This window comes from Seriola aureovittata, chromosome 19 (genome assembly GCF_021018895.1).
Source record: "Seriola aureovittata isolate HTS-2021-v1 ecotype China chromosome 19, ASM2101889v1, whole genome shotgun sequence".
Classification (NCBI taxonomy): Eukaryota; Metazoa; Chordata; class Actinopteri; order Carangiformes; family Carangidae; genus Seriola; species Seriola aureovittata.
In genome coordinates, this window is record NC_079382.1 from 2,318,267 (window position 1) to 2,337,859 (window position 19,593).

The 19,593-nt window shown below is 40.3% G+C and overlaps 1 protein-coding gene across 1 annotated transcript; it reads right to left on the reverse strand.

Moving 5' to 3' along the window:
- Positions 1 to 331: 331 nt before the first annotated feature.
- klf11a (Kruppel like factor 11a) lies at positions 332 to 8,790 on the reverse strand. Its single transcript, XM_056405148.1, has 4 exons — positions 8,633 to 8,790; positions 4,598 to 4,819; positions 3,535 to 4,444; positions 332 to 2,457 (listed from the first exon to the last, which is right to left on the reverse strand). Exons 1-4 carry the CDS (start codon positions 8,663 to 8,665, stop codon positions 2,162 to 2,164), a joined length of 1,461 nt encoding a protein of 486 aa, XP_056261123.1. The 5' UTR covers positions 8,666 to 8,790; the 3' UTR covers positions 332 to 2,161.
- Positions 8,791 to 19,593: the final 10,803 nt, after the last annotated feature.

The window sequence follows — 19,593 nt, forward strand, 5'->3', positions numbered from 1 at the left end:
TATTCTGGTTTTACCACTAACAGTAGTAACAGTAACAGTAGTTTTTTGTGAAATATGCTTTTTGCCTTGTCCCAAATTAGTTGAGAACACACTTCTTGAACTTCTAATCTTGATAACCACTAAGTCTGGACATGGTGAGTCAGCTGCTAATAGAGTCCCTAACAAATAAACAAGCAGTTTTTCACGATCAGCGGAAAAACTAAATTAGCCAGAGTTAGCCTAGCAAGCATGTTAATTTACCATGTTAGCAATGTTAAAATGCATTAAAAAATAAAACAAAATGTCACTTGATGAAATGTACAGTGAAAAAGAAAAAACAACAAACTACCACTTATTTTCATGGTAAATTTTTATTATAAAAGCCATATTCTTCACCATTGCTTACAGGCAAATGTTCAGAAATGGGATTATTCTGATAAAAGCCATTATTATTAAGAATAACATTTAATAACATGAGGTATTTTCTTACTGGCTACACTATGGGCCAAATCAAGCTATCAAAAACAGCATTTTTTTCCTCAACAAATGTTTATTAAATAATAATAATATCGTGTAAAGCAGAGATAGTAGGTAGTATCACAGTGAGGAATACTGTCCACTGACATTTTTAAAATATCAATAACTCGTACTGTCAATAAATGCAGATTGGAATACACGTAACATTCATATAGATATCAATATATTTACAATATTTACAGTCACAGACAAATAAACATAAGTAGGCTAACAATAGAAGCACAATACAGAGGCTTTGGCAAAAAATAAAAAGAGTGCATACATTTTGCTAAACTTGACATATACACATGAAGTAAACATGATTATACACGGAGAGAGTACAAAAACAAGCAAGATTAAAAAAATCCAGTGCAATGTCAGGTTTTTGTTGGTTTCTGTCCGTGGGTGAATAGCAGCCTGTCGCCTTCGTGTCCTCCTCCTCCTCTTCCTCCTCCTTGTGAGTTTGTGGTTGGTGGGAATAAAATGTCCTGAGCAGGGTGGGAAACTCGCTCTGTCCTCTGCTGGCTGCTCCAGCTACGTCTACATGAATTAAACTCAGAATATCTGGATTTTAACTGCATTTCAGCAATACTCACTTCAGATGTTAATCTTAATAATTTCAATTACTGTAGTGTGAATACACCTGAATATCTGGTCACACCTCAAAAGTGTCTGAATGAAGTTGATCGGTAAGCTAATGTTTACCACGCTAGCCAGTTGTGAACTTGTATCTGCTTTTTCAGTCACAGTAAAAACACCTGGACCTTTTACTCCCAGCTGCCATTTTGTTTTTAAGATTGTTCATTTAAAAAAAAAGGTTATAGTTTTTGTTACCTTGGTTGTTAACGGGAGAATAACTGTCAAGTTTACTAAAAGCTGTGCTAGTGTCAATGGTGGAAAACACCACAGTGCATTTACTGAAGAACTGTGCAGTTTGGTTTTCTGGTGTGTAGAGCTGCAATAATTGGTTGATTAATAAATAGAAAATTATCGATTATTGTGATAATTGAGTCATTGTCATGTTTTTAACCATTGCTGTTCCTAGCTTCCCAAATGTTGTCTCAAATGCTTTTCTCTGTCATACAAGATAGTAAACTGTGTATCTTTGGATTTTGGATTGTTGGCCAGACAAAACAAGACATTTTAAGACGTCACATTGGTCTGTGGTAAATACTAACAGGATTTTTCTTCACTATTTTCTGGCACTTTATAGAGAAAACAATAGAATAGATAGCATCAGATTAATTGTTAGTTCCAGCCCTAAAAGAAAGAATCGATCTGACCCAGGCGAGTGGGACAGATGCTTCGCTTGGAAAACAAAAAACAAAAATACTGATGAAACAGATAACTGGTCCGTTTCCACAGCAAGGAAACCAATTCAATATGAGACTTAAGACAACCATCGTAACCTCTTTTCAGATTATCATAGTTGACCATGTTTTAATGACCCTGTTCTGAGGCGTTAATGTAAACGTAGCCAGGACCCAGTAGCTGTCTTCACTGTGTTCACCAGCCGAATGTGATTACTAGAGTAAAAAATATTGTCCTGATGTGGCTGGTGGAGCTGATTGAAACAACCAGTCAGTTCAACCTTTAAAAGTGTGGTTGCCCCTCCACACCCCTCCCGGGGTCCTGAGTTAGCCCTGTGGGCTCCTGACTGAGTCTGTTAGTTTGCGGTGGAAACGAGCACACCAACAGGAAGCGCAGGGCCTCTGTTTTGGCCCTTGGGCAGGGCCACTTTATTGAGATCTCCAGTTTCGGCGGGCCACGAGGATGACCTCTTGGTGGTCATGTGTCTCCGGGCGTGTTTGGTCAAGTGGTCGCTGCGCATGAAGCGGCGGTCACACACGTTGCAGACGAACTTCTTCTCACCGGTGTGCGTTCGGCGGTGGCGGGAAAGCTCATCAGAGCGGGCAAACTTTTTGTCGCAGCCCTCCCAGTGACAGCTGAACGGCTTTTCACCTGGAGAGGAAGAAATAAGGACAGACTGTTAGCACACAGGATAATTCCTCACAAACAAAACCACAAACCACACCATCACTAAATAATAAGAATGTTCAGTGCTTTAGCAGTATCACAGGAAAAGCTGCTCTGGGTTTTTATGATTTAGTTACTTTGCAAATGTTCTTTTTTATTGGGAAGCCCCTATCAGCCTCAGTTGTGCTTTACTGGATTTTTAGAGCTGATTCTGATACAATATTTGGGAGTTAAAAAACAGGACAAATAACAACAAACAATTTTGATACAGATTTCTTGTTCGTCATGTATCTTATGAAACATTTTACAGTTAAAAATCAACTTGTCAAACTCTGTATTGGAGATACTGTTGGTAAATTACCTCAAACTTGTTTTGCATTGTTTAGCATTTCTGTACTGATATTTCTTGTTATCTCAACTAACACACTGCATACACTGATTATGATATTGCAATAAGCCAATATCAGCTGATTTATAATAATAATAATAACAATAATACGAGATGACGTCACCTTGGGCTTTGGAAAATTGCAATGAACATTTTTCACCATTTACTGACATTTAAACAATCAACCGATTAATTAATGCACTTTATATATAGGTGCTATATTTTTCTGTTTGTTTACTATTTAAGCTACAACTGCTAAAGTCTAAAAATCGTGTACTATAATCATGTACTATATGTAAAATAAGTAAATTATTAAATAAATAATAAACTCTATTCAGACAATTAATTTCATACTAAGTAAAAAATCAAATGTCAAATTTTTCAAATCAATAGTCCAAAACCCAAAAAGATTCACTCAATAGTTGTAGAAGACTGAGATAACCAGCAAAGAATTGACTCTAAACAATCAAGAAAAAAATTTGAATCAATCAATTTATCAGATAATTGTTGCAGAGCTTAAGAATAGATTCACAGAGACATTAACATGTAGTTTGTTAGCTCAAAGGAAAGGAAAGAAGTTTCAACCCATTGAAGGAATGACCACGTCAACAAAAAATGTTTTTCATTTTGCAGAGAGGGGAAAGATTATTTTGTGTGATGACTCTGCCTCTTACCTGTGTGTGTGCGCAGGTGAGCCTTCAGGTGTGAACTCTTGAAATACGTCTTCTTGCAGCCGGGGAAATTGCAGACATAATTTCGCCTGCGGGAGAAGTCGGTCTGTGAGGCGCCGCTGCTCGCTCCTGACGGCATGTAAACCGGAGCCGGTGCCAGGGGGAGCAGCTTGGTGTTGCCCAGGGTCATGACAGTCTGCGGACCCTGTGGGGGCTGGGAGACGGGAGGCTGGGGGACCACGAACATCACGGTCCCCTGCGGCACAGCAGAGCCCACCAGCAGAGGCTGAGCAAAGCTGGAAGTCGACTGTGGCAATATGGGCTTGGGCCCCCCCTGAGTCTGCACCTGAACCGGAGCCTGGACAAAGGCGGAGATCATCCCCGTCCGGCCACTCACCGGGAACACCTGGCAGAGGACCGGAGAGGGGGAGACTGGGGAGGAAGAGGAAGACACTTGGCAGGATTGAGGAGAAGACACAGAGGAAGAAAGAGAGGACGGGCTGTCAGGAGATGGAGGAGGTCCCTCCTTCTCCTCTGTAAGTGTCTGTAGAGGTCCTGGCTGAGGCAGCGTGGAGGTCTCTATTGGCTGGGAGGAGGAAGAGGGAGGGGGAGGAAGAATGCTGAGGCTGTCGGCAGTGTGGCGGATGACGCTGGTGGCCATAGCTCTGCCAGACGGAGCCACACAGGACAACTCCGTCTGAGGTGGAAGTGCCGAGGTGTCTGAAGTGAAGGGGGACGAGGAGGGGGAGGGTTGGGGGAGGCCAGTTTGGGAGTCACTGATGAGGGCGGGGCCAACACTGAGCCCCAGGCGGGGTAGGACAGGTCTGGAGGCGGGACTCATAGCAGAGGTGGTGGTGAGGACAGCGGTGGTGGAGGCTTCCGCAAAGCTCGGACTGTGAGGTGGAGTCATACACTACAATGACAAAAAATTATTATTACTTTTAAGTAAATTATTTTTATTTTAAAAATCTTAAAATCTTAGAATGATTATGTATTTATTATTATACAATCAAGTCAAAAACCTTTAATTTTCCAGTTTTTAACCTGATTGTAGATTTATTCTTACCAGTGAGGACAGAGCAATCAGGTCTTTGGGAGTGTCCCCTCCCTCTGGGTGGAGCTGGATGGAGTCACAGGAGTCAGAAGTCGGGGTCAGCGGGCGGGGTTTGTGCGCCCTTTGACCCCAGAAGCTCATGCTGACAAGCGCCTCGGCGGCCTCCAGGTCATGGTACTCGATGCACGGCTTCAGCTCCATGGTCGCCGCTGGCTGGCTGTCCATACGGTCAACCTGAGGCAGATCCGGAGGTCAAAGAATGACTCAATCTGCTGCACATGAAGCACTTTCTTCTTTTTAAAAGTTTTCTCTTTATCGCTCAAATATGACAAGAATCAGAACCATCAGAGTCAATATGAATTTGAATATTCTTTACAACGGCAAGAAAATGAAATTTTGGCACCATTTTGCGTCCTCAGCAGTCATGTAAATCTTGAGTAAATCTACTGTTTAAACAAAAGAGACGACTTTGGCACCTTTTTGCACCTAGTGCTCATGTGTTTCTGATATGGACAAGATTTTAGGGTGGGGAGAAGTTTCCAAAAATAAAAAAGCTACAAATATCTTCTTTAAAATACATTAAGTCATCCACTGTGGTTGGTCAGAAAAAGGAAACATGGTTTTAACCATGTTGACTCAATGATCTCACTATAAAAGGGCTCAGGTTGCAGGACTGGATTTGATTACATAGGTGGGGTCAGAAATGTGTGATGGTTTTAAAATGTTTAAAATATGTGTATTATCTGTCTGCTGGTATAAACTCTGTCTGCCAGCTCACCACTAACACTGACTCACTGGGATCTCATATTTGATTACTTGTGAGTTTGATAGTTATATGCTATAATCCAGTATCATAATGTTGTCTACAGACACCTGCTTTGTTTATGTTTGGTGATCCTCTCAGAAAAATGCCACAGAGAATCCTGAAATCCTGTTCTTGACCAGGTACCACCTTCCTCCAACTAACACACACAGGGAGCAAAAAAAGAGTCTGACATTTTTTTCCTGGAGAACCACTCAATGCTAAATTTGATCATTTTTACCAGAGGTTTGGTTCATAGCAGTATCCTGCAGCTGTTTGCAAAGGAGTTTAAGCTCCAGCTTTTCTTCTAAAGACAGACTTTCACATTAGTGATGCAGAAGATAATCCACTTTGTTCATGGAGACCACAGCTGCTCTCTTCCTTAAAACAAATATTAACTTCTACCAACTACGAGCAAATGACCACATTATTCTGAAAACAGCCAATCAAATTCATTGACCTCAAATTGAAGAATAACGACATATAACAGCAGCTGAAGTTTTTTTGTGTCCTGCATTAATCCAGAGTTATATTCATTTCTAAGTTACTCAGAGCCACTAAAATGACTTTTTTTTTTGGCTGCCAGCAGGTGGAGCTTTGCCCCAGATGACCCGTCGCCTGTAAGGGAGCAGTGAATGAGTGAACAAGGGAGTGATTTCAGACATAGCCCATGTTCTTCTTCTTCTTCCCTCTTCTTTTTTCTTTGAGAACTTAAGTGCACGCCACCCATCTAATTACCAATGATGTCATTCGTTTTCCCGCTTCTTCCCGTCTCCCTGATCCATAAAAACAATGTAAGAAAAACATAGAAAATCAAATAATAATAATAAAATTGTGTTGTTGTTCACAAAAGGCAGCCATGGTAAAAAAAAAAAAAAAAAAAAAAAAAAATGCACACACAAAATGCTAGAATAAATAAATTAAAAAACATAAGTGTATGTGGGAGGTGATGGGGGGACAAAGGGCTCCTGGGTGCTTGGCTAAGTTAGCTGGCATCTGGTGACTGCTCAGCTGCACGTACAGGAAGGGTGGAGGGAGAGAGCAAGCGAGGGGTGAGAGACCTTGGTATATAGACAGAGAGAGAGAGAGAGATAGAGAGAGAGAGAGAGAGAGAGAGAGGGGCCCCACTGCAGCGGGTACACCCATGGTTTCGCTAAAGCAAAGGGGGAACCTCCCCATGTACCCAGAATAGATGACGGGTGGCTTGCCAGATATTACCCCCCCCCCCCATGGAAAAGCCCCGCCCCCTACCCCTCCCACATTAACATGCACCGACTTGCCCCGTGAGAGAGAGAGAGAGGGAGGGGGAGAGAGAGAGAGGGAGGGAGGAAGCTCCTCACAGGAAGTATAGTTGGAGAAAACAAAGTCAATCTGTTGCAACAAACACACACACACATACACACAGTATCTTGCTCCAGCGCTGCAATTTCCCACGCAAAACATAACACAAACACATCACACAGCAGCACATAATGAGATTACAGCAACAAGACACAATGCAGAGCACAACACACATCCACAATCACTTGAAAAGGGAATTAATGTGTTTTTAATTACTCTCAAATAAACATTATCATCATTCAGTGTCTGACTTTTGACAGCAAACAACACATGAATTAACCCAGAAAGGATTTATTGATTGAGCTTGACTTTTTCGTCAGCCTTTGATTTTTCTTTTCCTCGTTTTAGTGACTTTGGTTCTGGTTGTTGATATTTTCTCCTGTTCATACGTGGTCTTGTGGTGTTGTTTCCTCTGCTGTCTCTTTGTTGTGCTCAGCTGCAGTTTTTGGGTGCAACCTTAAGGAACAAACTGATCCTGAATCTGATCAATTGAGCAGTCAATAAACAGAAAATGTATCAATTCTAATGCTGACAGTTGAATTTTTTATTTATAGATTGGTTGACTGAATATCTGAGCAATTTTTAAAGGCAAAAATGCCAAAAAAATCACTGGTTTCAGTCTCTTAAATGTGAATATCTGCTCATTTTTTGGACTTTTACATGATAGTCGACTGAATTTATTTTGGTTTTGGACAAAATGTGCAATATGAATACATCAACTTGGGCTTTGGAAAACTGGGACAAGCATTCATTGCATTTTTCTGTCATTTCATAGAACAAAAATCGATTAGTTGACAGATTAATCGATAACAAGAATAATAAATATTGAGGCACTTCTTCTTAGAGCTTCATGGATACAGACATTTTTATTTTATGGTTAATATTACTTTACATTTGATATTTCTCTTTTGTCTGACTAATGATTAGATTAATTATCACATGTAAAGACTACACTTTGAGCTTTGGTATATTGTGGTTGTCATTTCACAGACTTCAGAATTCATTAGCACACTTAAAGCAATCAACTATAGTAGAGCTGCTGCAAATAGTCAATAATTGATTGACAGGAAATTAATCAACAATTAGCCATTGACACAAAACATCAAACATTTGATTATGTCTTTCATTATAGTAAATGGCTATTTTTGTGATTTGGCAGGTTGGTTGATGATGGCAGTTTTTGCTTGCAGACAAAATTATGGCATTTTTCACTTTTTTGACGATTAATCGATTAATTAATGTCATCAAATTGATCGGTAATGAAAATAATTGTTAGATTTCAGAAATCATTAGCTGCAGTTTAACATTTCTCCATTAACAGATCAGGTGAAGCAAAAAAAAAAAAAAAACCCATTAGCAGCTTCCTCACTCATCACAGCAACAACAAAGACAATCAAGTAGAATCTGACTCTACTCATCAACAATAAAGAAAACAGTCAAACCAGCAGCAGCGGTGGATCCTTCTGACAACAAAGACAATCAGACCAGTTTGGGGCAAAAGTATCTCCATCAGTCTTTAAAGTTTGTGATGGATGCACTGCAGTGATGCAACTGTTGTGAATACACAGCAACACAACACACTGTTGACGGCAGGATGCGCACACACACGCACACACACACACACACACACACACACACACACACACACACACACACACACAGGCGACACTGGGTTCAGTATGACCTCAAATAAACCAGCCAGCAGCGCCAAAATAAGACAAAATCACCCGCTGGTGGCGGTAACAAGCCCACCTGAAGCCCGCTTTAGAGCCTCTTGAACTGACCTGAGACCAGCGTGTGTTATTATGAATGTGCATGAAACAGCTCAGCTATAACAACTTTGATTAAATATCCGCCGGACAGCTGCTTAACAGCCAGTTTCAGTGGACGTGAAGCGGACTCACCTGGCAGCAGTGCTCCGCCGTGAAGCTGAGCATGAGGAGGAAGAAGAGTTCAACACCGAGCGACAAATGATTCAAAATAAAGGCAGGAGCAGCGGCAGGAGTGCGAGCCGTCAATAATAAGCTGAGCCTCTGCCAGCAGACTGGCTTCAGCTGAGCGGAGCCAAAAAAAAAAAAAAAACCTGAGGGAAAAAAAAACACAGAAACAAAATTCAGAGCAGTCTGGCGGGTGGTAACACGCAGCCAATCACAGGCAAAGGTGTAGCGGTCTCCGGCCAATCCGAGACGAGGCGGTGCGTGATCGGTACGTGGCTGCGACGCGATTGGCCCGAGGCGGGGTGCGTGGCTGTCGGGGGGCGTGGCAGGGGAGTCAGCGGTGTCAGAGTAAACCCGGTGAACCCGGCAGCGCGCTTCGAACTGGGGGAAAGGTTGGGAAGCAGACAGTCGCGAGGCGGGACCGCGATACCCGCGAGGACGCGCGTGAGAGGCATGTAGTGACCAACTGCTGGTACAATACAATGTTGAAAAAATATAAATTATTGACAAATGAACACGAGAAATTAAGAATCACATACAATTATGTCATTATTTGTATAAGGCTCGCTCATAAACACAAATTTGACCTGATGTTTTTGTATTTTTACAGTGTTTAGGCTGAGATTACAAAAAGCTTTAACTTTAAACAGCCTCCATGTGGAACAAGATATTATCCTACATAGCTTTTAATTATATAAAACATATAAATAAATAAAAATATGTCGATGTTTTAATGTTTTTATATGATTGGCTATGCAAATAAATTTGAACTTTTTAATATGGTGACACTAAATATAGGATATTAATGAAAACACATGTTGACAGCTTAATTACTTCACTTTTTTATTAGATGTATTCATAAACACATGTTGATGCTTTTAATTTTTTTAATCTTTATATTTGTATGTTTTGTTGCAGATGAAATTTATGTTGTTTGTAGTTGAAATGAGAAATTCAACTTTAAACAGCCTACATCATGTTGGAATATCACTTAAAATATGAGATATTAATATAAATACATTTTTTATAAGGATGTTTTTATGGAGTAAGAAACAAATTTTTAATTTCTAATCATGTTAGAATATCATTATTGCCCTGTCCTGAAGAAGTAAGAGCATTGTGGTTGAAAAGACAAATAAATGTGAACTTATTTATAAAAATATGTCATTTGAATTAGCTCACAAAATGATTCCATCAATTAATCAGTAGGTCTAAGTCAATAGAAAAATAATCTGCAACTTTGTTAATCATTTAGGTCATCTTTTCAGGAAAAATCCTAAAATTGTACTGGGTACAGCTTCTGATATATGTTGTAAATGTAAATTGAATGTCTTATATGAATATCTGAATGTTAGATAAACAAGATGTCAATTTGGGCTCTGAGAAATTATAAGAGGCATTTTTAACTAATTTGTGACAGGTTATACATCAAACATTTAATCAAGAGATTCTTTTTTCTTTATCAACCTGTGTAAATAGCCTTTATTTTACTGTTGCACTCTGTTGAAACAGATGTGAGACTCATGTAAAATGTAGATGTAAACACAAGTGTGGAGGAGGAGATGGGAGGGGTGTGTGAACTACAGTAGCAGATTATAAACAACATGCGTGCTGTTCTACCATTACACAGACAGACACTGCAGCTCAGATGCAATATAAACTCAAGCTGGACAGGTCGGCAGCAATGACATGTGGCTGACCTGCCCAACTTCTACCAGATAAGACTTAATAAAAATGCAAATGGTTGAGAAACCAAAATATTGTTTTGTCTGCTGGTTTGCTTCAGTGCAAACTCTGCAGACAGGTTCCTGCAGCTGAGTAAGAGACTAGGCTGCAGCTCTGTCTGAAGAAAACAAAAACATGAAAAAGAAAGTAAATAAGTCCTCCTGCTGCATGTCTTTATATAGAGAGAATGTGGAATCAGCTGCAGCAGAGGAAAGAGGAGTTTTTCTTTTTTTTTTAGGGCTGCAATCCCCTTCACGTGTCTGCATCAACGCGGACATGTGCATGTTAAATACTGTTAATGAAAGAAAACAAAGACAGAAATAAAGAATCATGAAGAATCAAAGAGAGACAATTGGGAACAAAGAGGAGAAACAAAAGCTCAGATCCTGCAGCTCTGGAGGCCCTTAACATATTTTCTTATTGTCTTCTTCCTGTACCATTTTCCTCTCTGCTCTCTTGTGAGTCCAACAACCTCCCCCTCCTCCCTCCTCCCTCCCCCATCCTCCTCCTCACCCCCTCCCCACCGGGCCGATGAACCCGGGGACTCCTATGCGTCGAGGTTGTAAACAGCCTCTCCAATAAAGAATTCCAGGGCGGGGCTAGAAGGCAGCCAGAGCACCCCCTCCTCTTCTTCACTCCCCCCACCACCACTTTCCTCCCCCCTCCCCCCCCTCCACACACTCGACTCATGCACACGCCGGCTCAGCACCGGCTCCTTTGTTGTGGCTGCATGTTAACCCTTTAAGCTGCTGCAGGAGGCTGGAGGTTGAGCCATGCTGCCACCACCACCATCATCATCATCATCATGACATGAACAAACCCTGGAGGGGAAGAGGAGGAGGGGGGAGGAAGGAAGGTGGAGGTGATGGTTGGTTGTGGCAATACGTCATCCTGTCTGAGGCAGAAGCAGACAAAGAGCTTGTTTTATTCCCTGTTGTTTCCAACCGTTTGTGATGCTGATGCTTCATCTATCAGTGTTTGATTGACAGCAGAAACCTCAGCACACAGCCAGCCTCAGATCACCTGCTCGCCAAAACACCTAGCGGTGGCGGTGGTGGCCTGGCTCGCCCTGCGGCTCATACGCAAAACCAGATAAACATCTTCATTATTCAAAATGAATTAGATCAACATGCTGCTGCTGTTATAACTGTCTGCAGAGAGAGAGAGAGGTGAGCTCAGCACTGTAAACTCAGCAGAGACATAGACTCAGAGAGAGGAGAGAAAAACTGGGACAAAAGCAGGATCTGGCAGCAGGCAGGGGTGACGTGAGTTCATTTTCATTTTCAAGTTCAGCGAGGTTGTGAAATAAAAAAAGGAAAAAGAAAAACACACAGGCAGGCGGTCCGTCCGTCAGTCCATAAAAAACCGTTTCCAGGCAGAAAACACTCCCAGACTTTGTGCAGGAGGAAATCAGAAGCAGAGACGACGAAGCTCGACTCACTCATCCAGCTGTTTGTAGGATGAAGTCAGAGCGAAGAACCCGCAACTGACTCTGAACACAAACTAAACTCCTGGAGGAACGTAGTGCACTGCAGTGTCAGGAAACAAAAAAATACTGATACCTAACTTTGGACACTTTTCTGTCACAAGACCCATCCTTTCATTTCCCTAAAGTAAAGTTCTGCATTTATTTCTTCCCAAATTACTGTTGACGTTGAGTCTAAACAGTAGTGAACTGGGAGGAAATTGGGGATTTTGGGGTATTATAATATTAATATTATATTATTCTTCAGAAACTTCAGAAACTTCAGAAACTCAGGACTCTCCCGCATTTTAACAACCCTATTGACCCTTAAGTTATGGCTTCCATTTTTACCTTTGTTCCTGAGAAATAATGTTTTGTCTCTCTGATGGGTCTAAATACTACAATACCCATAAGCCTTGGGTACAGCCATCATGTAGAAGCAGCCAGTAAATGGTTAAAAACAATCCTGTCGCCAGAACTGACCCAGAATTTAGGAGTGAACTTGTTTTAGCTGCAGATTGTGTTTTAAGTTTTCGTCAGTTATCGTCATCTGTAGTTTCAGGATCTTAAGTTCAGTAATTGGATGTTTCTTGCCTAAATGCACCTTGGGAGTTGCAGTTTGCATCTTAACTCAAAACTTTATGCACACACTTTTTGTACCTATGACTTTTTTTTTTTTTTATAATTGTAACACCGCTGTTAATCATTTGAAAGAATTCAGGATTCAGCCTTAATTCATCTAAAATAAAACTGCTGTCAAACAATGATTGAAGTCTTTCAGAGTCCTTGCTATTTAGTCACCTCTCAACCCCAAAGGCTGCATTAATGGCTCCTGTCTTTGTCCAAGAAAGAAGTGGTACGATGTGAGGTGATAATTGATTGGCTGTTGCCATGGAAATGAGGGAGTGATGAGAAGCCTAGCTGGTTGGTTATTACTTACAACCTGAGCCGGGCTGACAGGACTAAACCAAAAGAGTGGAAGACAATAGAAAACACAGTGGAATAGCTAGATTTCTGAGGTCTAATTACAAAGTGAGACCATTTTGTGAATGAGAAGACATATGAAAGTTTTAGAAACTGTTGATATTTTGGGAAAAGTAATGACATTTTGAAACATTAGGACATTTTCTAAAGCAAGTTTATTTTGGGATTTTTGGAAAGTGAGAAGATTTTGGGAGGGGAAGGCATTTTTAGAAAGTTTGGATATTTGTGAAGACATTTTTTGACAGTCATGAAAGTGAAGATGTTTCTGGAAAGGGACAATGTTTCAGGAAAGTCACTACATATTTATGGAAAGTGAGGACACATTGAAGACATTTTGTCTGGTCCTCAGTTTATTCCAACTCTAGCCATAAAACCAAATCTAAACCCTATGGTCCCCACAAGTACAGGAGTACAAACGTGTGTGTTTGGAGGTTTGTGCTGCTACGCGTCATCAGCCTGTGTGGATAAGAGCTTCAGTTAAATCACCACACAATGTAAATAAGTGTGGTGTGTTTCTGTGTGTGAGGTTGTGAACCTCCACGGCAGCAGATGTGCACGTTACTGCAGGGTCAAAGGTCGTTCCTCCTTCAAGACTTCCAAGAATTGGACCTCTAGGAACTACAACCCCCAGCACACATGCGCTCACATTACTCACGTTCAGACTAAGCTGTCATTTGAAACCTCATCTGCTTCAATTTTTAAAAGACCAAAGTGCCGATTCTAAATATTGTAATGTTTATTCTTTCCCAAATCCCAATGTGGGCATGTGACACTCCATTATTGTCCTAGAACCATGTGCAGTGACAAAACAAATCCTCCAACATGTTTCTAAGTGTATTTGTTGTCATTTTAAACCTTGTAAGGTTAGTTTCACACACTTAACAACAATTAACTGTTGAATGTAGTTCATGATCTCAGTCCCAGAATGTAGTCCTGGTGTTAGTCCCTCAGTTTAGCTCTCAAGGTAAGTTCTTAGTTTAGTGAAGTTTAGTTCTTTTTGTCTCTTTAGACCCTGAATGAAGTCCTTGAATTTAATCCCGGAATCTAGGTCTAGTTTCTAAGTTTTGTCTCTTCATAAAGTTGAGTTTTGAGTTTAGTGTCTAAGTTTAGTCTCTGAATTCAGGCCCTGGGACTGTTTTTTAATAATAAAAAAAAAGCTGAGAGCTTGATTAGGGCAGCAGATGTGATTTCCCTCCAAAGCAAACAGGAACGACCTCACCGACCAGGGACACACCCACACTGAGTATGTATGTATGTATGTGAAGGGGGAGTGAGGGGGGTGTCCAGGGTGGGTGGGGTCACTGGAATTTAGGTCACACTCCATCCAGGACGAGGCGGGTGGTGCAGTGAGTTCACCGTTGCTAAACACAGACAGTCATACAAAGTTTTTTTTATATTCTTTTCTGTCTACAGTGGAGATAAAAACACCCAGAGACAGAGTCCAGATAATGTTCCTACACTGATGATGCTGATCCTCATCACTGTGGCCTTTGTACTAAGAATGGAGGACACACCGGGTCCATACATACGAACATGTGAATCCAGAGCTGTTTGCACGTTCTACTACTTTATGTCTCTACCTTCATCTGACACCTGGAGTTACTTTCCAGATTCACATTTTTTATTGAAGTGGAGATACATTCGGCTTCTGTCAGGTGAAATCTGTGAAAGGTCAACTCTGTGATGTTCGTGCGCTCTTTAGCAAGGGTTTAAATGATATTTGGATGCTCTGTCAGGTGGGGCTTCTCTTTGGTTATTTTGGATTTTTGTTTTGAGTGGCGATGTGTCTTGTTTGTGCCATTACATATTAATCAATACATCAATATGTTGTCACTGTACTTCCTCCAGAATATAGCTATCGTTAGTCACACTGAGTCCTCATCATCAGCACATGAGAGTCTGGGAGTGAACTGTAAAAACTGTTCTTAATGTTTGATGTGAACTGATTTTCAATAATACTGGAAATTATGATGTTTGTTGACTGTGGTAAGAGCTCAGTAATGTGTCGTATGCAGACTGGGAGGTGTTCCTAGCGTCCTCCGATTGGCTGCTTTTCCCAGGTGAAAACCTGTTACCTTTAAATGTCTGCTGTTTGTTTGTCTGCATGAATTTTGTCCGAGGACCAAAACGTTGACTTAATAAAGTGAGTTCAAGTGATGGACAGTGTGTGGGAATCTTTGATTTTCTATTTAGGTCAAGTTTTTTTTTTGTATGTTTAATAAATTTGGACCAGGTTAAACTATTAGTCATCTTAGGTTTGGTCAGCTTTTCAACAATTCAAGAAACTCAAGACAGCTTTTTATTTTTTAACCTTATCTAAGCTTTCTTATTCTTACTTTATACAAAACCTATTTTACTTTTTCTGTCAGGTTTGTTTGTACAAGCATTAAAAATCACATTCATCGAAGCTCACTGTAACTTAATGAATGCCAGGATAAATGAATGGCTCCCTGTTATGTCTTTACTGCCATAATACTCACCGTACTGATATAAAATAGTTAGTTTTTATCTTATGTTGTTTTCAGTATATAAAAGGGGCTATATGTAAGTTTTCTCTGCCACCAGAGCTTCAGCCATGATTGTGTCACAAAACAAGAGGTTATAAAAGGTCCTCTGAGCAGCTGTTTTCTTCAGGGCAGACTGGACACTACAGCGACTCAGTATTGGAAAGTCACCATACGGTCCAACTGGGCTGGGGCTAGCTGGTTAGCATGCTCACTTCAGTGGAAGAAAAGAAGTGATAGAAATAAAAACAAAACAAGAGGTCACGTTGGTGTTTCTTTCCATCTTGGTGAGTAAAGGAAAGTTTGATGCTGAACTTGGAACATTTCTTCTAGATTGTTCAGTAAACAGCTGTTAATGCTAATGTTAGGCATGTAGCAACTTCTCCTTGTCTTCTTTCCTTTTTTTCCTTTATTCCTTACAACAGCACCAGTCAACCCTGTCTTCAACCTCTCATCCACATCAGACCTTCTGTCCTCTCCTCAGTCCACCATGTTTCTGCAGCCTGATCCCTCCTGACTGTCTCCTGCAGATACTTTCAGACATCCAGCATTCACCGTGTCCGAGGGGGACATCTGATCATAACCCGTTCACCTCCTCTGTGATGCTGAGGGATGGAGAGCGAGGTGGAAAGAGGCTGGGATGCACTGTAAACTCTCTGTCTGTGACTGGGTGAAACACAGACAGTTATAAACTGTTCTGGGTTAAGCTCACCTGCCTCCTGGAACAAGTCGTTCACAGATTTTTATGTTATGTGTCCAGGTTTACGACTTCAATTGTAAACAAGGGGTGAAATGGGCTGTAAATCAACTGAAGTCTGTTGGTGGTTGAGTGAGGAAACAGTTTAGTCCACAGCGATGCTGCTGCTACTGCTCTGACCATGTGAAGAGTTTTGATAAAATCTCAGTCAAGAGAAATGTGAGTTAGCAGCTGTAAAACACTCATCTGCACAGCTGACTTCAGTCTCAGTTTCCTGAGTCCAGACCAGCAGTCAAACATCAACAAACATTTCCTGCGCGGCTCTTCCCTCAATCCCTGTTGACAACTCGTGTGTCATCAAAAAACAGATTAATCCAACCTCACAAAGAGTTTATATCATGCTCCAGCCCGTACAGGGGCGCTGTAAAAACCGCAGCACGTGTTTCAAGCTCAAATCAGCACTTTCAGAACTAATTTAATGATGAGTTCAGTTGTCAAAATGTCTGAGGGATCACTTCAGATACTTAGAAACACTGTCAGCTCATTTGCATACAACACATGAATTGGCTTTTTCTCATTCTCTGATCAAAAGTAAAACAACCCTGACCAAGAAGAGGCTGTGCTTCAGGTAGCTCCTGCATCATTACTGTGTACGGCGCTTGAGTCAAGAGCCGTGTCGAAGTTCAGGGGCTGCATCCTTCAGAGGATGCATTTGTAGACTGATTGCGTCCCATTTCAAAGGCTCCTTCAAATACGGCCGAGAAATGAGTTCTTCTTTTACTGGGAAACGAAGGATCCACCCATTGGATCCTTTGTGTCCCAACCTACCCCAGAGGATTCATTGCGTTCCGGTACTGAAAGCAAACAACACGGACAGAGAGCCCAAGGATTCCACTTTTAAATGTCAGTATTTGGTGTCAGCTCAGCTCAACGGCTAATGGTACAACAGTTAAAACAACCATAAAAAATTTTTTTGAAAAAAAGTTGTCTTGTCAAGGTTGCTAGGTGATAGGAGCTGCGCTTTGTGATGCAACGGTTATGACGGCACAGCTGGTGACGCAAAAAGGGAAAATCCCCCGAAGATCTTACCGTATGATTTCGGTTCCACCTTCGTGGTCTTTGCAGGCTACGAAGGGCCACACCACCGCAGACTGTGTTCCTCGAAGGACGAGGCAATGAAGATCGATGTCTTTAAGTTCTGTACGACTGAGAACAGAGAGATATGACTTAACTCGATAAATCATTGGACAAAATAAATAGAAATCAAAATCTGCAGATGCAGCAGACAGAGCTGAGTCATTTTAACTTCAGGTAATTTAACAAACATGTAAAATAACATATTACTGTAACTAGTGATAAGTTAACAGAAGTAAAAAGTCTAAGTTAAAGTGGTGCTAAGTGGTAAGCTAAGTAAACTCAAAGCCTAAACTTAACTCAAAATTATACTGAAGTTTGTTGCCTTTTTTTTTCTTTTTTTCTTAGTTTTTTTTACAATAAATGTTTTCAATATGTGGAAGAGAGAAATTATTTATCCCCAGTTGTTCCTCGCTCGCTCCCCGTCGTCTTGTTTTCTTCCTCTGAACCAGCAGGAACCAGTCAGCGTTTTATTGGGGCCTGAATCATGTGAAACTTCAGTGTAAATCACAAATGAGATGCAACATGTCATAGTCAGTGAGCTGAGTGACTGAAGTTCATGTTAAATCATGAACTCCGTCACCTCCACCTGCAGCCGCCACGTGACCAGAGGGAACCCGAACCTGAGGAGGTGGGTTTGGCTTCCAGCAGCAGCAGCAGCAGCAGCAGCAGGCGTCAGTCAGCTGATCAGCCCTGAACCCAGACTCCTTCACTCCCTGCTCCTGCAGCTCTGACAGCACTTTTGGTTGTGGAGCATGGAGTTTTATTACTTTGGAAAAACTCTGCGTACAAATGGCTGCAGGTTCCTGGAGGACACTTCCCTCTGCAGATGAAGAAAGTCATATCAGTCATGTCACATCTCTGTCTCTCAGGAAATGAAACCCAGGCTGATTTCTGTATTCTGACATGTTTCCAAGGCTTCAACAGAGATTCGTCAGATATTTGATTCTCAGAAAGTGAAAAATGTTGGTCCTAAATCTAAAAAAAAGAAGCTTATATAGACTGGAAAAAGAGGGAAACATCTGGCTCCGTCTGATGGAAAGTAAATCCACCTCCAAGCTCCTCTAAAGATCAATAATAAACATGTAAGAAATACAATTGATCATTTTGTCTGGTGACAAATTGGCGTTTTTACACTTTGGCTTCAGAACGGATTCAATAAACAAAAGATTTCTAAATATGTCAGGCAAAATAAGTACTTTAATTCAAGTACTATATAGTGTTTCCATTTTCTGCTACTCTCTACTTTTAGTTCACCACATTTCAGAAGGAAATATTCTAATAAAATAAAACTTAATAATAAAACTTTCAGGACCTTGATTTTCTGTAATCTAATGCTCAGAAAGGGAATTCTGCATAAAGAGTATATTTATATTTGATACGTATTTTACTCCAGTAAATCAAGTATCTGCACCACTGCCTAAAATATGTTCATCTCCTGAATCAAAACTGTCAATTTATTATTTAAAACTGTGAGAGGAAGAGGAGGAAGAGGCGGCCTCTGTTTTCTTGCCTCACAGGAAATCTTATTTTATTCATTTATTTTTGTTAAACTACTGTTTCCAAGGTTGATTTTCACACCTGATAAAATAAATAAATCAATAAGTTGGTTTTGTTCTGAAGAGGTGAAGCATTTTCTAAAAGAAGAAATATCTGTTTCTCATGAAAGTGTAAAAATGTTCATTTAAAAGGTTTTATTGTTTGATTTTGGACATTTTCGAAACTTTGAGTGAAACAGTAATTTGGTTTTGCTTCATCAGATAAAAACCCACTGTTGTTAGAATTTTCTCTCAAACCCCAGGATGTACTTTATTTTAAACTTTAGATAAATAATGCTTTAATTACATCATATTCATGTGACATTTAAAAACATTAAACCGGCTCTGAACATAATTCCATTATTCATTTGTCACAAAACATGAAGTTTACAGAGTTAAAGTCCTGAAAGTGCAAAAGATAATAACCTGTTCACACGAGTTATGATCTTGTGTGCACAAAATAGAAATATATCAGTGTCATTTCTTTTCTTACTGAAAACATGAAATTATTTTTCATGTTACGCCACATGAAAAATATGAATTAACTCGAAGTGTCTTCTTGAGTTTTTACAAAGTTCATCAATGATTTAATCTGTTGTAAATCTGGAAAACCATTTTCTCTGCTTTAATGTTTAATATCTGATTATGTAGCAGTGAATAAACAGGAAATATATGTTAGAAGATAAGAAAAAAGGTAATATAAATATCCACATATCTAAAACCATATTTATATGAACGTTTTCTTTTAAAAAGAGGTTCTTGTAAAACATGGAAAATACCTACATGTACGACAGAAATTTGTCAAAATAATTCATCAAACATTTTCCTCCCACCCTCACTAAATACAACAATTTTCTTATCATTTCATTTTTAACAAAGCA

Coding starts and splice junctions, on each gene's coding strand:
- klf11a (XM_056405148.1), bottom strand. CDS start 8,665: ATGCTCAGCTTCACGGCGGAGCACTGCTGCCAG. Junction 4,820..8,632: donor CGGCGGAGCACTGCTGCCAG/GTGAGTCCGCTT, acceptor GATCTGCCTCAG/GTTGACCGTATGGACAGCCA. Junction 4,445..4,597: donor TGATTGCTCTGTCCTCACTG/GTAAGAATAAAT, acceptor TTGTCATTGTAG/TGTATGACTCCACCTCACAG.